This window comes from Ascaphus truei, chromosome 4 (assembly GCF_040206685.1).
Source record: "Ascaphus truei isolate aAscTru1 chromosome 4, aAscTru1.hap1, whole genome shotgun sequence".
Lineage (NCBI taxonomy): Eukaryota > Metazoa > Chordata > Amphibia > Anura > Ascaphidae > Ascaphus > Ascaphus truei.
In genome coordinates this window covers 235,113,680-235,131,381 of record NC_134486.1, presented here as the reverse complement: position 1 = coordinate 235,131,381, position 17,702 = coordinate 235,113,680, and the positions used below count along the sequence as shown (strand labels likewise).

At 42.0% G+C, this 17,702-nt stretch overlaps 1 protein-coding gene across 2 annotated transcripts in view; it reads right to left on the bottom strand.

Annotated features, from left to right (window-relative positions):
* Nucleotides 1–17,702, bottom strand: part of WDR27 (WD repeat domain 27) — a 585,895-nt gene that overhangs the window by 203,930 nt on the left and 364,263 nt on the right. For both annotated transcript variants that reach the window (XM_075597051.1, XM_075597050.1), the window contains exons 23-24: nt 17,120–17,222; nt 14,788–14,886 (exon numbers count right to left, since the gene is read on the bottom strand). In XM_075597051.1, the coding sequence (XP_075453166.1) occupies nt 14,788–14,886; nt 17,120–17,222 (202 nt within the window). The remainder of the gene's footprint in view (nt 1–14,787; nt 14,887–17,119; nt 17,223–17,702) is intronic.

Genomic DNA, 17,702 nt, shown 5'->3' with positions numbered 1-17,702 from the left:
CTGAGGTTAGGGATCCAAGTTGCAGTCTTGAAATCATTCTCAAGAATGATTTCATTGGCTGCCGAGGTCCCAGTGACGCTGCTGCAGCTTCAAAAAACAATTTTTTTATTTATTGAAACTGTAGCCAGCATCAACTCCGTACTTCGGAGACAGGGCAGCTGCTACCCTGACAACCACAGTTCACTTTAAATACATTGTATCCCACAGCCGCACGCACGTCAGCACGCCCTCCCTCCGAAGCCTGCACCCTGAACGAGGCTTAAGGCATCTCACAGTAAATGCATCATCATTTCTGTGAGATTACTAATGGCCCATCGGATTAACACAGCAGTGTTTGAATGAGACTGCAAGCAAAGCAAAAAAGTCACTGGAGCAGCTCCAGTGAGAGAAAAGAAGATTGCACATATCCTGTGAAAAATAAGATTAATAACGGTTTGCTTTACCCCTATTTACTTATCTTTACTGCGGATGGCTGTTCACGGCTGGATTACATGATCGCATTACTCAGTGATTTCTGCTTTGCTTGCTGTTGCTTGCATTATTATGTGACTTTTTTGCTTTGCTTGCATTTGTGTCTCTCACAGGGGGGACAAGGATTAAGGGAAGTACCTTGAGGTCTCGTTGGACCCAAGGGAACGGGCCAGAAGAAAGGGTGTCTACCCTGAAATGTTGCCCCTCTTATCCTACCCCATTGTCTTTATATGTTGTGCTGTAGTCCTCTCTCCATACCCTCATTTGTACCCCACACTTCCCTTCCCCTTTATATCTTGTTTCCCCTTATTTGTGTGATAATTAGAGCTGTATACTTTGCATTAGTAGTCAGTTAGCATTTCCAATTTTGCATATTAATTTGCTGTTTACTGCACCGACACACTTTATTCGAGCAAATACCCGGTATGTACCTGGCAGATACCTGGAATGCGCCGCTCCTCACCTCTGACAAGCCTCGTTGCATTTGCCTTCCCAGCCTGGGTTCATGCCTGGCTGATGGGCGGCTGATCTGTTAAATGATAATGATTAGGATTTAATAGGCTGCAATGCTTCGCGTGTCTACCAGATGGCATAAATTCATGAATTGTAATGCAGTATATATATATGTACTGTGCAGTATTGCAGCCAGCGGGAATAAAATGCTTCAATCCCTGCCGGAAAATAACTCAATGCACTCGGGCAGAAAACAGTCACAAACCTCAATACACCCGGGTATACCCGAATTCGTGGGACTAGCCGAGCTCGAATAAAGTGTGTCGCCAGTGTATGTGATTAAATGTGTGGCTTATTCTGAGACTCTCTACGTTTGTCTATATATCTTAAGTGTGCTGGAGCCTACTCTGGGGTTTTTAAGAAAAATGTACATACTGTAGCTGGCATAACTATTTCAGGAAGTTTAACAAAAATTGTTTGGACACAGTGTGGCAGGTCTGGTGTGATTTATTGTGCAGAAAACACAATAAATTGCCCAAAACTGCGTGACTTCGTTTAAAACCAGCTCTGCTATATCTGCATATGGACTAACCTTTGTTGTTTTGCCAGTCTTGCAGGTCACTAGTGAGGGTGGTAAGTAAGAGAAGTTATTCCCACAGAATCCAAAGTGTGTGTAAGTATTCCATTCTCTCCTATGCTATGATTATACATTCATCATATAAAAATGAATAACGGCAGGAGAACCACAATCTACAATGGATCTACAATTTTTCAGAAACATTAAAATGACTACTGGAAAGGAATTACTGTACATTCATAAACAACCCGTTGAAAGTCTGAGATGCTGTGCATACTGCATTCTTCTGAAACTCAACCACAATAGTCATCTTCATCTAAACCGTGAACTGGTCATCATTATTTTTATTGTTATACTGTTTTTTAAGGGTTTTTTTTTTTTATTGTTGTGGAAATCGTATTGCCTTTAAGTTATGTTGGGCAGGCCACAGTCTACTTTTCAAATGACACAGAAGGCATTTACGAATATGATTTCACTTACAAAAGAGCATTTGCCTAGGCTTTTATATGAGCAGGTGAGTTCAATGCAGCTCCTCCCCACTAAACCTTTTTCTGCTAGAGAAATCGACAACATGTGTAATGGATCTATACTCTAGTATGGAACATTCACTCTTAAGGGATTGATCTTTTTAATAGAAAGCCAATGGTAGACAGGTTACAGAAAGTATTGCAGTTCCCTCCTGCCGTGAAGGAATTTCCAAAAGTCTGTCTTTTGTTACTTCTTGTCACTAAAATGTTTCAGTGTATTCTTATAAAAGTAACAGGAATGTACATTGTTGGTTACATCTTTAAAGAAAATACCAACAAACAGGAAAATAAATACCCCCCTCCCAAGTTCAAATTAAGATTAGATTTTAAATAAATATAACATGGAAAAATATTTGGGATGCTGGCAAAAGAAAATCTTGCACCATGTGCGATCCTGGAAAATATGTGACGCCAATATTGAGGTAAAGCTAAGATTGATTTAAGAACAATCAAAGCCAAGGTTCAGTACAGAAAAATCTAAAACAGACTTTCCATATCAATATAAAGAAATGCGTTGCTTGTACAAAAGTATTACTGCCAAACATTAAGTACTGTACACAGTTAGGGGGCATTCATTAAAGAGGCATAGCAGAATCGTCAATCTGGTCTACTACTGCTGCGGCACAGTTTATTCGAGCATTTGCCCGTTCTGTGCCGCAGCAGTAGCCTGGCGCGCGCCCGAGTGTGACGGGCGCGCGCCGAAGCAGCGGAAGAGCGCCCTCCGATCGGGGCGCTCTCCCTACCGCTGCCGGGTCCGCCGGGTCCCCCGGAACCCCCTGCCGCTGTCCCGCGATCGCGGGACACCAGGGCTCCCTCGGGGAGCCCCTGGACACGCGTGCAGGGGGCGCACGCTCCCGATGACGCGTGACCGCGCGTCTATGACGCGCGGCACGCCGAGGGGCGGCCACTAGCAAGCCGGGAGATTTCCCGGCTTGCGGTACCGACCACACTTCAATAAAGTGTGTCGGTAGTGTATGAGTGCTGAATGCAGATGGGAAAAATGTATCTCGTAGTGAAGGTGGAGAGCTATAAATATACAGTAGGATGTATGTGAGATATTAGACTTGCTCTGTTCTCTTCTAAGACCGGAAAAGCACATTGATGAATACTGTGCAGTGGCGAGGCAGTTTGTGAACCCCAATGATAATTACGGAAATTCCATAGTTTTTCCATGATAACCTTCTTGAATCAAAACCAGTCTTTTCTAAAATATCCAATAGGGTGTATATTAACCAATGCCATGCCTTTGAAACAAAATTAATTAGACAAACAAATAAGAGTCAGGGTATGTGAAAAAGTAAGTAAAACCTTGACTTTACCAGCTACATTAAAGGGGATAATTAGAATAAGGTGCTTAAATAATTAGGTAGATCTTCAGGGGTGAGTTTGGGAGGCTCCACTTTGTGGAGTTTGATCTTCACCATGCAGGTGTGTGGAAACATGTCATGCCATGATCAAAATAAATCTGTGAGGACCTCGGAAAAGCAGTTATTGATGCTCATCAGTCTAGTAAGGGATACAAAACAATTTCTAAGGATTTGAGGCTCCACCAATTCACTGTCAGACAGATAGAGAAAGTTCAAGACCAGAGCATCTACCCAAGAGCGCCAGCCCTACCAAAAACTCTCTAACAACAAACTGGAAAATCATCCAGGAAGTCACAAAGAACCCCAGAGTAATATCCAAGGATCTGCAGGCCACTCTCGCCTTGGCTTATGTGAGTGTTCATGACTCAACTATCAGAAAAAGACTGAACAAGAATGGTGATCATGGAAGGCCCTCAAATGTAATTAATTCATGTTAAGTAATGTTAGGGACAAATGTTATTTTGTAATATAAAACATTTAACCTCAGGAAGAGGCCCACCTCAACATAAGAATGTAGTTATCTATAACAAGCCTTTATTTTCTAAATGTTAATGGACTACAGGGCTTACTCAAAAAAGTGTGATGGTGCCGATTCGGCACTACAGCATGGAAAGTCCCATTGTTAGTGTTCTTCAGTGTCCCAATGTTTCTTTCTCTACTAGTGAGTACACTGCTGAATGTTCACTTTTAAGGTCAAAGGTAGCTTGATGAAATCACTACTTTGAGTACCATCCTTGCAAGAGAATCCTTTTTCTAAAGTGCATGCATGAATTAGGTGTATCATATTGAAATATGGTAAACCAGCACCAGAAAGCTGAAATATGGGGGCAAAAAGTGATGATTTATTGATTATGTCACTAATAGTGTAAGCCAGTGCTATTTTTTGTATTTCTGACAAAACTGCAAACTCTGAATGCTTTATCTTGAGGTCTGCAACATCAGAATGTTCTGGATCTTACAGCACAAAGTTCTGCAGTTATCACGTGGTCGTGACCCACCAACTAAGGCATAACACAAAATTAAGTGCATTTCCGATCATACCGTGTTCACAGGTCCCAAAGAATACAATCTCGCCCAGAAAGAAAGAAAAGGCATTGGGATTCTGCGGAAAACATAAGAGCCCCTGGTGTGCTGCCCTTGTGACGTCCTGGGAACAGTATAAGGGCACTGTAAAATGTCATGCTTTCGATTCACCTGAAATTGAAGTACTACAGTGTTCAATAATCTTAAACAACACCATCACCAATAAACAATACAAATGTGTATGTGTATATGTGTGTGTATATGTGTGTGTATATGTGTGTGTGTGTATATGTGTGTGTATGTGTGTATATTATATACAAACATTGTAGATAATATCACGAAGGGTATTTTTAATCTTAGTGATGTGTCCCTTACCAAAGAGCAGACTAGTATTCTTAAAAAAGGTTTAGCCTTTGCTCCTACCAATAAAATCAATACGTTCAATACCTATATTGATATCAGTAAATTTGCCAAGGGATGCAGCTAGTTGTGTAGTGGACAATACAAAAAGAACAAGATACAACAGCGCAAACACCAAACACTTAGTTAGATGTAGAGTATATAAACTATACACCTTGCCAATCAATCAACTGAGAGGTGATACACCCTTCAAAACACTAACCCTACAGATTGCTGCCAATCAGGTCCACGGCTCCACACCTGCCGCAATAGAGTACACAAAGAAGAAGTGACCTAGGCGCAAAATGCAGGGAGAGGAAGAGAAGAGGGGGGGGGAGAAAAATATCATAGGGCAGTATATCAAATCAATCAGGACTTAGGTGGTGAGATATGCAATTACCGTTTGTCAGCAATTTAAAGCCTTTAATCCACAGTGGGACTCAGGAACTCTGCTACTGATGAACTTCAATTTCACAGCTTCACCATCGTTCTGCTGCTGGAAGGTGTCTTGTCACGGAATGGATCTCGCAGGGGAGGGGGGCGAGAGGGGGGGCGGGGGGAGAGGGAAGGAGAGTAATATAGGAGAAAAGGAATATAGTGTAAAACCTTTAATAAAATTCCTATCTAAAAACAACAGTTGGTATCCCACTCACATGTGTTGAATCAGATCAGAGCAGTTGAGAGTTTAAACTGAGTCTCTCACACTCATAGCACAGAAACGCCGGTCCACTGCACGGCTGGTATACCAGAGTCCTTCCGCATCACGTGTGACGGCTCCAACTCTCGCGAGAGTTCGTCTTCTACAATCCCTCTGTCACGGCTTCTGCTCTGGTGCCGGGGGTTTCTCTGCAGTGGGTCTCTGTCTGCTCCACCAATGCGCATGCCCTACGCGTTTCTCCACTTGGGCTTCGTCAGGGGCTACTAACCTTAACCTCTCCCTACCTGGGTATATATATCTACCTCTCATGATTGATTGGCTTATGTTAGAATTGGTTGAATGATACCCTAATCAGTCAATTTCGTCATGGCACTTAATATTTCAAGGACACATTACATATACATTAGACATAGATTAGTAAAACTTTAAACATTAGTGTAGAGATTCCCAAAATTACTTATATTGGGTACGTAATGGTGTCTTTATTGCAGTTCCACCACAAAGTCCATGGAAAGATGACTCCATGGGCATTCTGGTATAGGGAGGGGTTGTAGAAGGCCGTATGGCTTTTTACGAATGGTCTTAACCTGAGCGCAGATTGGACAGGTTTTTACGTACTCCGAAATGTCCGGCAAGATGGTTGGCCACCAAAAGGTACGACCAATGAGGTCAGAAGTCCTGCTAATGCCTGGATGACCGGCTGATCTAGAAGAATGACCCCACTCAAGAATCTTCTTAAGGAAGCGTGGAGCTGCATACAGACGGCCGACCGGCACCTTAAGGCCCCTCGGGAGGTTAGATTGTGCTGCCATGACCTGATCCAGGATATCAAAAGAATTGGCCGAAATTATATATTTGGAGGGTAAGATTGTTTCGGAGACAACTTTGGAATTGTCCCCGAACAGGAATTGACGTGAAAGTGCGTCTGCCTTTTGATTCTTTGAACCAGGAATGTAAGATATGAGATAATTAAATCTCGGAAAAAAAGAGACCATCGAGCCTGACGTGCCCCAAGGCGACGTGCACTCTCAATGTAAAATAAATTTTTATGGTCAGTAAAGATTGAAATGGGGGTCTCCGTTCCCTCCAGAAGATGTCTCCATTCCTGAAGGGCGAGTTTGATAGCCAGGAGTTCTCTGTTTCCGATGTCATAGTTCCGTTCTGCCGAATAATTTTTTTTGAAAAGAACCCACAGGGATGAAGTTTGGCCTGTAGGGACTGTCTCTGAGAGAGAATGGCGCCAGCACTGACGTCGGATGCGTCTGCCTCTAAGGTAAAGGGAAGCCCGGGGTCAGGATGATGCAAAATTGGAGCAGAAGCAAAAGATTTTTTGAGGGAGTCGAAACCTTGGAGAGCTGCAGGCGGCCAAGCTGCTGTGTTAGCTCCCTTTTTGGTAAGGGCAGTAATGGGGGCCACGATAGATGAAAAATTCTTGATGAATTTACGATAGTAATTCGCAAATCCCAAGAATCGCTGTATGGCTTTCAGGGAAGTGGGTTGTGGCCATTCTAAGACAGCTTTGAGTTTGACTGGGTCCATAGAGAAGCCAGTGCTAGAAATGATGTATCCAAGAAAAGGAATGGAAGAAAGATGAAAAGAACATTTCTCTAGCTTAGCGTAGAGATGGTTCTCCCGAAGGCGGGACAGGACTAATTTGGTGTGCTGAATGTGGTCAGAGAGGGACTTAGAAAAAATAAGGATATCATCAAGGTATACGATAACGAAGCTGTCGAGAAGATCACGGAAGATCTCGTTGACAAACTCCTGGAAGACCGCCAGGGCATTGCACAGGCCGGAACTTATGACTAGGTATTCATAATGCCCATCCCGGGTATTAAAGGCGGTCTTCCACTCGTCGCCCTGACAGATACGAACAAGGTTATAGGCTCCACGGAGATCAAGTTTGGAAAAAATTGTTGCCCCCTGTAGGAGATCGAAGAGTTCGGAAATAAGTAGGGGGTAACGGTTCTTGATCGTAATTTTGTTAAGTCCTCTGTAGTCAATACAGGGACGCAAGGAGCCATCCTTTTTTTTAACAAAAAAAAATCCAGCTCCAGTTTGAGATGAAGAATTGCGGATGAACCCCTACCTCAAGTTATCCTGGATATACTCGGCCATGGCCTTGGTCTCGGGTATGGATAGAGGGTAAGAACGGCTCTTGGGTAGGGTAGCACCGGGAAGAAGGTCAATAGGACAGTCAAAATCTCTATGGGGGGGTAACACTTCGGAACGCACCTTATCGAAAATGTCCGCCAGGTCCCAGTAGACCGTTGGGAGGGAAGTTTTGTACTCCGCGGGTACATCCACTCCGGCTAACATCCGTTTGGGGGGAAGACAGGTCTTGAGGCACTGGGGGCACCATCGTATGGGTTTTTTATTAACCCAATCCAGTTGTGGGTTGGGTAGTTGCAACCAGGGGAGTCCCAGAATCACATCTACCGATGGAGTGTGGATCACGTCCAAGATAATCTTCTCTTGGTGACCGTCCTCCGTGGAGAGGGATAGAGAACAAGTCTCCAGGGAAATAAAAGCTGGTTGGAGTGGACGCCCGTCTATGGCCTCCAGACCAACTGGAACAGCTTTAGATCGGAAGGGAATCTTATTCCTATAGGCAAAGCTCTGATCAATAAAGTTTCCCTAAGACCCGGAATCTATGAATGCAGAGGCGGGGATCAGGGAGTTATTCCAGGCCAGGGAGATAGACAGCATTATTCGAGTGGGAAGTTTTTTAGAAGAAGAAAGAGAGGAAGAGATTATACCCAACGAGACCCTCTCATACCCTATTGGGTTTTGGCGTTTCCCGGCCGCAGAGGACAGCTTGCCAGCAGATGACCGGGATGACCGCAGTAATGGCAAAGTCCACCATCACGTCGGCGCTGTCTCTCAGACGCGGATAGCCGATAACGTCCGAGCTGCATAGGCTCGGGCTCATCCATGGGTTGGGGAACGTGAGGGACAAGACTGCGGCTGGTAGACCGAGGGGAGGTGGTACGAGGAACAGCGCGTTCAAGTCTTCTCTCTCGTAGCCGCTGGTCCACGCGGATGCAGAACGCAATATGGGAGCTGGGAGACGAGGATCCAAAGCCACGGAGGAACCCGGAGAGGGAAATGCCGCAGCTGCCATGGCAGAGGGGCCTGGGGAATGCTGCAATGAGGAGAGTCTTGAGAGCTCCAGCGTCATGGAGGCAAGCTGTGCCTCTAGCTGGAGAAGTCCCTGCATGGGGCTTGGTTGCTCAACCTCTTCGGGGTCCATGTCTGTGGGGCTGAGCATAATGTCACGCTGTGCTCACCACGGACAAGGAGGGACCCCGAAACTGAGGTGAGAAGAGTAACACCTGCACCCACAGCTATGGGGACACGCCTGGAAAGTGGAAAATAGGCGTCTGGAACCGTACGGGAGTATAAGATAAAGTAAGATACTCGCCGGACGAGAAGGGAGGTTCCAGAATGATAGTTGGTACCGAGAGCCTGGAGTCCAGAGCCGGGAGGTAGATCGGAATCCGTAAGCCGAGGTAAAAGGTCGGAGAGTTCAGGAGGTCAGGGTACAAGCCAAAGGTCGAAGTCCAGAGCGGATCCACAGCCAAGCCGGTTCGGTACACAAAAGATCGCTAGGGAAGACAACAGACAAGAGCTAAGGCAGGCACGACCGTGGGTAACACAAGTCACACAAAGCTATGCTCAGCCAAAGAAGGAATGGCTGAGCAAGGTATAAATAGGAGGAAGGACCAATAGGAAGCGGGGGAGTAACGAGGGAGCGGCCCCAGGGAAGATAGGGATTGGAGAGGACAAGATTGCCACAGCTGTGCTTGATGCGAGGCTTGTGGGGGGTGCACGCGCATCAGGCGTGGGCGCCGCGCGGGAGAGGTACGCGCGGCCTGAGCTGGGGCCGGGAACTCCTCCTGTGGGAGGACGTAAAGGTCCTTGTTCGTGCGCGCGCATGCGCGCGCTCAGCAACCACCGCGAGGCAGTAGAGCCGGAGCGGATCGGGTGAGAAAAGTCGCGGGAGGAACCCCCTTAGAGAGAGGTGTTCCCCCGGACCTTACAGTCTGGTCCCCTTCTGTCTTGTTTTCAATGCCCAGTCCTACGGTGCACTCAAGTCCTCTTTCCTCTTGTCAGCACCCTTGTGTACTGAAGAAAATCTCTTTCCTGTGTCTCACATGACACTCTTTCACAGAGCTCTCATTAGGCAGGTGGAGTTTGGTCAATTGCCTGGCTGCATTTAACCAGCTCCCTGCTGGATTAAGAGACAGTTTCTTCAACAGGGATAAGTTACAGGTGTAAAAACCACAAACAAATTTGGTCGGTTTCAATTTGCGCAGTTTCATCAAAAACCGCCAATGGATACAATTCTTTGATGGATTTGTAGAATCCAATCCGTGGATTTCAGCAATCCGTGGCGGATTTTTTAGAATCTATCTTCAAAATGCACGGATGCATGAAACACATCAGAGGTTCTTCTCAGGTCCCTTGTTCACTTGTATGTTGCAGCTTGCTGAATCAAGAATATTTTTTTCAGCGATCCAGCAATCGTCAGCTATTTTCCCCATGAGGAAGAGACAATTGTATATCTTGAAATGCGGAGGGTTATCGTGGAGTACTCAAGTGGCCCCTGCAGCTGTGAACAGCTGAGAGTGACGTCATCGGAGAATGCCGGGCAGAGACAAGTCGGAGGAGTTGGAAATGCACAGCTGATCTGAGAAGCCGACAGCCGCATCGAGCTACCAGTCTGGGAGAGAACATCCTAAGAGTGCTATCTACAAGGCGCATGTCCTACGGACTTCTAGTAAGTAGGACACCAAATTTTTACCAACAGCGGAAAGAACAACATTGAACCATAATTTATGGTGTAATGTGTGTGCACTATTTTATATGTAGATTGCTCACGCAATCTGCTTTATTAATTCATATGGAGTATTAAACATTTTTTTTAATGTTTCTGCCAAGTCTACCACTGATCAGTAGTCATCACCATATAAGTTTAATCAAATGTAATGCACCATTGGCGGATGTCCTGTCTTTCTTGTGTCCCATTTGTATGAGGATTGTGCCGGTTTGCACTGCTGCAGCAACTTAAAGAAATCTGCAGGGACAGAACTGAACTGGAGGAACCAACATCTGAACGGGTTTGGCTGTGATTAAGGTCAATTCCATCAAGTTATTCCACCCAGGCACAATAGAAGTCTGTATTATCTCACTAGATTCATTTTCTGGTTGTAAGAGAACCAGCAAGATTTTTTAGGCAGCAGCTGGACTTCATTTGCACTTGGACATATGCTTTATTGTTTGCATAATATTTGGTATATTGTATACTCAATAGTTATATTGAAGTCAATAGCGTTATTTGCACTAATCACCACCCATCTATCTTTTTGTGTATCACATTCTGATCTCCGTCTCCGGTTTGGATTGAACCAGCATTTGTTGTGGCAGTCTCGATTTATGTATGTTGTCTGTTGTATCCTCACAACATAAATTATGCTTTGCAGCATAGACATCATTTTATCTTTCATTCTTACGGCAGAATGAGGATATCTCATGCATGCATGAAGAAGCTGGGGCACAAGGCTATAACTGTGCTCCTTTTCAACAACTTATTTGGTAGTGCATACTTGTGAGAATTGTTGTTGTGAGTTTTGAATTAGATTCAGGTTCTGTATCCCAGATTTTCTCTCAACCTCCCAACACAGCCTGTCTAAAATCAGACTGTTACCGATTGTCTGCTAAATCAGCAATGCAAACTTTGTCTGTCTGAGGGTGCCAGAGCCCAAATTAAAAAAACACTGAATACTGGAATCTGAACTTTACCTCCATGTGGTTTAAGATTGCCTTGCTGTTTGGTAATGAAAATCATTTTGACTGCGTAATTTAATCAAATGTTCATTTGTTCTAAACATTCTTTCAAGTGGAAGGGAAAATATGTCCTATTGTGAACATCTTGAAAATGTGTTTTCAATCCTAATTTTCTGTGAACAGCAGTTTATAATGGGATTCATTTTCTGCAAGTGGAAACTGCAAATTATGGATAAATCATGCCTGGTTGCCAGCTTTCCGCTCATTCAAGTCATATGTATTCCAATAAGTGGTAAGTAAAATGCATATCGCTGGCAGCAATTTTCCAAGTTGCCGTAGTGGCATGTAGTATCTGTAAATAGCAGTTTCTTAACCCGGGTGCCTCAGACTGCCTGTAATCTGAGAGTTTCTACATTGCAAAACAAATTATGATGTGATTGCAGTATATTGTTGATTAAATATTTGCTATACTTCTAAAATATTTCAAGCAAGAATTTTACGAATACATGTACACTGTCATTATGATAAAACGGTAACGGAAATGCAACAGTAAATGAAAAATATAAGTAATTAACTATTCATTTCAGCCACTAAATAGTTTCACGTGAACTGTAATGACCTTAGCTATTGATACACTAATGGAACGCCTCAACAATTGACACACAAACAAATGATAAACAAATAGAGGTTCCTTATAGACTAAAAAATAATTATGACTCGTAAAGATCTCAGCAACACTATAGCACGCACAGATTGTGGCATTAAATACGGATCTATAGAGGTCAGCATTAGTAACTTTTACGAATGTTACACACTTTCTAGTTTTACAGTGCAGAGCTGCTTGGCACTGTACAAATGCAGCGGCCGTTATTTTAAAACATCACGGCGCCGTTTTCGTGTGCGCTGCTGTACTCCACGCGGCATGAACGCGGCCAATCGCCCCAGGTACACGCGTTTATCGCGGTTGCTTTGTTTGAATTTTATGGATTGTGTGCAATTACTGTACAGTATATGCAATGAAATAAATGAATTGTAATGTGTACAGTACTGTACTACTGTGTCAATTTCAGGTTTTTAAAAGCCAGAACAGTAAAATGCCATTTTATGCACTCGCGTCTTAAGGCGGTACAGTTGGAAGTAATCCCGTGCCATCACATGGGTATTCCGAGGTATAAACCGCGTGATTTCGTAAAATTATGGCCGCTGCATCTGTAGTTTTGCAGTTATTTTTAAATTGGCACTACTGCATTTTATTAAATGAGACATTCACATTTACACAACAATTGTCTCAATGGCATGGTGACATTTAATGTAGAGTGATAATCAGAGCCATTCTTCCATACTTCAAAACCACATGCACATTCTCTTTTAATGTAATTAAAGTATGTCAATTGGTCTTCCGCAGGGTTATGCCAAAACCTGCCCTTGAGCACCAGAATTTGGCAACACTGCTCTACTGTGTTTTATTCATTTGTTTCTCAAACAAAGGTTAGCAACTCACTATGGGTTCTCCAATAATAGCTCAGTTAAAGCAGCAGTTCTGGTGACACTTTTTTTTATATAGGTTTAAAGCAAAGCTTAATGGTTTAATAGGTTTAATGCAGTTCAAAGAGTTGAACTGCATTAATTTCAGCTCCGGGGGACCCCTGCTTCCTAAGATACTTACCTACCAGTACCAGCCCCGACGGGGCTTGCAATATGGCGGCTTCAATTTCCTGTATCCTGCATGCCAATAGCAACCCGTGACATCATCCCTTGCGGCTTCCAATTGGCCAATGTGATGCGGGACCTTTAAACTGAGCAGAGATAACGCCTCAGCCTTCTGAGATACCTATCTCGAGAAGAAGCGGGTCCCCGGAGCTGAAATGAAAGGGGTTCAGCTCCAGAGACCCTTATTTCAATCCTATAGTAAAAAAATAAAACAAAAAAAAGTGTCGCCAGGACTGCTACGTTAAAGGGGCAAAATACTGTATGCTAAATAAAAAAACTGGTCAGTGATCAAAGTGTGATAGTATGAGAGGTCCATTTATAATCCAATATATCTTTTTTTCTTCTGTTACATAAAAGTAACAAAGTGTCAATCCCTCCTAAGACAAAAGTGTTCTTATGGCAATTGCATATTTAACAGAGTTAAATATTTTTATATCGATTTTGAAAGTTAACTTGCACACAGGGGCAGATTTACAGTTTTTATGAATTTGTCATTTTAAGAAATTCTTCTTAAAAACTTACATTTTACAAATGTGCAATTTCTCCCTGTCCTTGGGGTTTTATGTTCTGCATTGCAAAATGGTACAGTAGGTGCTATTTATCCCTGCGGTACCCTTTTTACAGATTTTTTTTTTAAAGTATGCTGAAAATACATACATTTTTTTTACATGTACCTGTTTTTTTACATGTTACCAAACACTTACTAATTACTAAAGTCTCCCAGCTGAAAAACTGGAGCAAAAGAATTGTACGGTATGAGATTTGTGAGAGAGGAAAAAATATATATTTGTTTTCAGTAGGATTCATTTTCTTTGATAACTCTGTTGCCAGGTTGTGCTCAGGTATTGCAGCCGTGAGACTTTAGTAAAAATAAATAAATAAAAACCGGCAGTCTTTAGGTTACCAGCTGTTAGGGGATATAAAGAGATGAGGATAAGCAACATGTCCCATTAATTAAATCTTCATTAGAACGTCCGTTTTTTTAAGACCCTGCATACTCTCCTTTAGTTAAATAAGTTAATTGTTTTCACTGATAAAAAGGCGTTTAGGCTGCACTAAAGGCTTATGAGACATATGAGCACAATCACGTCTCATACAAGTCCTCTAAACCTGCCTTACCCCATAACCATACAGCGCTCATGCTGCTGTTAGGGACCATGGGTAATGTCATGCAAATGAGCACTCAATGTCTCACACAGCTTTAAATCAAAGCCTAGGTTTGCTGGCCATGCACTTCTTTGAACCAGGATATGCTTTAAAAGCAGGAATAAGCTTAAAGGGATCAGTGTTAAAGTGGATAGTGAAGCAAAAATTATTTCCTGTAAATAGTATGCTCATAATTTTAAATATGACACACAAAGTAATGGGAAGTGAATGACAGCCAGAAAAGCCATTCAAGAATCTCTGGAAGCAGTAGGTGGCCAAACTGAATATGGGTTTCCTCACATAGATCACACATGTGCTTTTTCATTTCAACAGCTTCCATCGTAATTCACTCTAAAAGTAGCTTGTGCATGTAGCAATCCCTATACAAAATGCTCAAGGTAGCCAGCCATGTCTAAGTATTTTTTCTTCAGTCACAAGACAAATTCATTTTGTGGGGTCCAATAAACAAAACCTAGCAACCAATTAAAGCTGGTATTTAAACTCCGATTTCCATAAGATATTACTTATGAGAAAATAACCATTCATAGGGATATATGGGTGTGTGATATTTCCCTCTATTCCAAGCAAAACATTATTTTTTAAATCTTTAAAAAAGATATCCATGATCATTCATATTTAAGTAGTAGAAACACACAAAAAACATACCTGTGCAGAAGAAGGACTAAATGCTACACAGATGACGGATTCTGTGTGCCCTTGGAGTTTTTGCAAATATGTACTGGAACGCATTTCGAATATATATGCCTAAAAAAAATGTAAACGTATTATTTGATAGGTCATATCAAAAGGAGAAGGAGTGGCTCAGTGAGTAAAGACACTAACTCTGGCACTGAGTTTGCAGCAGGGGAACCTGGTTCAATTCCTGGTGTCAGCTCCTTGTGACCTTGGGCAAGTCACTTTATCTCCCTGTGCCTCAGGCAACAAAAACATAGATTGTAAGCTCTATGGGGCAGGGACCTATGCCTGCAAAATGTCTCTGTAAAGCGCTACAGTACGTAAAACTAGCAGCGCTATACAAGAACAAACTATGCGTATTATTATTGTCTAAAGTTACATGCTAATAAATGTATTTACCCTAATAAACAAAAGAAAGAAACGCTAAATTTACTCAATTACTTGACCATGTTACAGCTACCACTGTTTAGTAAATATTGAATTACTTTATGAAACATCAAAAGGCATTGGAGGCCAAACAAGTGCAGAGAGGGCTTACATAAAGCTTATTCAACTTCATCCATATTAAACAACCTAAGATATTACAATTGTAGCAGTATATACTGTAGAATTGTATTAAAAAAAATTGTAGGATGACATGAGAGAGCAAGTGACATACTAATGTCGTTCTCTTTACTGAATTGCTGGGAACTCTTTCAATACTTTTAAGATCCCTTAACCCTTTTAGTGCCGGGTGGCCATGAGTATGCTACTGTACAGTAGGTCAGTGCGGATGGTCCTCCTCTTCTGTTCAGATCGCTGAACACAATTTCCCATAGAATACAAGCAAGATAGTGATGACATTCACTGGATTTCACAAGGGTCATCAGATGTCCAGTGAACTTATGAGGATAAAGGAAGAGCTAAGGGTAAAAACAGCAGCTAATAAAAGCGAGCAAAAAACCTTGGAATGTGATCAAAGAACCCTGTGATTTAAATAAACCCTCCAGTGGAGGGATAGCTGCTATTGGTAAGGTGCATATGGGGTATCAAGAGGGAAAACAAAAAAGCCATTGGCCAGTCCCAAAGACAGAATTGACAGTAAGTAAAACATTACAATTAACCAAAAAAAATAAAAAATTTAAAAGTATTTTCACGTAATTGCTCTTTTTTCATGAAAACGGGTAGAATTGTTATTCAGAATGATAAAAACATAGATCTTTAAAGTTACCGTAATCCATTAGGATAAACGCCTCAAATGTACAGTAAATCCTTGTTAGTTTCATGCTACATTGAGTTTCCTCTCGCTTCAATGCACAGCGGGGGTTTGTGTTGTACCTCACAAATATCTGTAACTTTACTTTTCATCATTTTGCCAAATTAACTCAGTTTATCACTGTCATAAATGTGCCTCTGTGAAGATTCTTGACATGCTGTAATTGCTACTTTACTAACATTACAGAAAATACTCAAATGTGTTCAGCTAAAGTTCCAAATTAATCACCTTCAATGTTTAAAATACTGTTTCATGATTTTTCACTTGCTCTGAAAACAGAATCACATCACCATCAGGGAAATGCATTATATTACTGCCACCTTAAGAGACCAAATTTCAATCTCAGAAACCTTTCATCACTCTTGATGGTAAATTCTTTGGAGTTCTACTTTCTGCTTCAAATTATCTTTGAGGGTATTGTTGATTCACTAGCTCTTTTGACCTTTTTTTTTGGCTATAATATACACAACCCCTGCAAGCTCAGAACCAAAACCCACCAAACACAGTATAGTTGTGTCAAAAGCAGTGCTACAGGGATTGTGACCTCATGTATACAACATAAGATAAAAAGCTCCAATGCTAAATCCAATATGATAAATATTTACACTTTTAAATAGCAGGTCTTGTTATGCACCTGTGAATAACCAGTCTATTGAGACATTTCTCTTTCCAATAGAGAGGTTAAGGAAGCGTTTGCAGGTAGTGTTAGGACCTGCAAAAAGGGTGTACCTTGGCATTATTACAGGTTTAAAATATTTTGGCCAAAGAATTTGACTAAATGACCCATTACTTATGAGAAGAGAGACAGATAAGTATTTAACTGTATAATTTGGCATAGGGGCTACTTGTCTTTTGTTTTTTTAGAACATGTCTAAAATAAGTTTGTTGCTGGTCTTTAGATGGTAAATATGTTGCATAAATATTGTGCACTCAAATACAAGATCTACAGTATTACCTTTGTGTTATACGGACACTTTTGCTATGCTTAATAGTTAAATACAACTGTTAATCTAGGTCTGATGAAGCAATGCAGATTGTTTAACTTACACATCTGTCTTCAGATCCAGAAGCTATGAATTGCCCACAAGGACTGATTGCAACTCCACATGGCTGACAACGATTAATATGACCTTCAAATCGGCGAACACACCTAAAAAACAAAATAAATGTAATTGGTTATAAAGCAAACTAATATGAACGGTATGTAAAACATTCTAAGGGCCAGATTCACTGAGCTCCATTAACTCGCAGCTCATAACGTCCGGTTACCTAAAACAGAAACATATGTTATTTTCCCTGAGGTTAACGCATATCCACAAAGCTAAATAAATGCAAAAAAATAATGGCCGTCATTTATCACCTTAGCATAGGCTTAATGTCACGTTTACTTGTGGCATTAAGCATGACTTGTCTAAATGTGGCATTACTCTCATCCTCTACCCACTGACTTACATACCTCCCAAAATACTCCATTACACAACACGTCTCTTTTGCATCTCATTATCTCTAATAGCCACCTTTGCGTCTCAAAAAAGGACTTCACATTGCATTATTCATCTGTCAAGATACACAATAAGGCAGAACGTCACATTAACTAACTTAACAGAGCTCCGTGGCCCTAAATATCTAC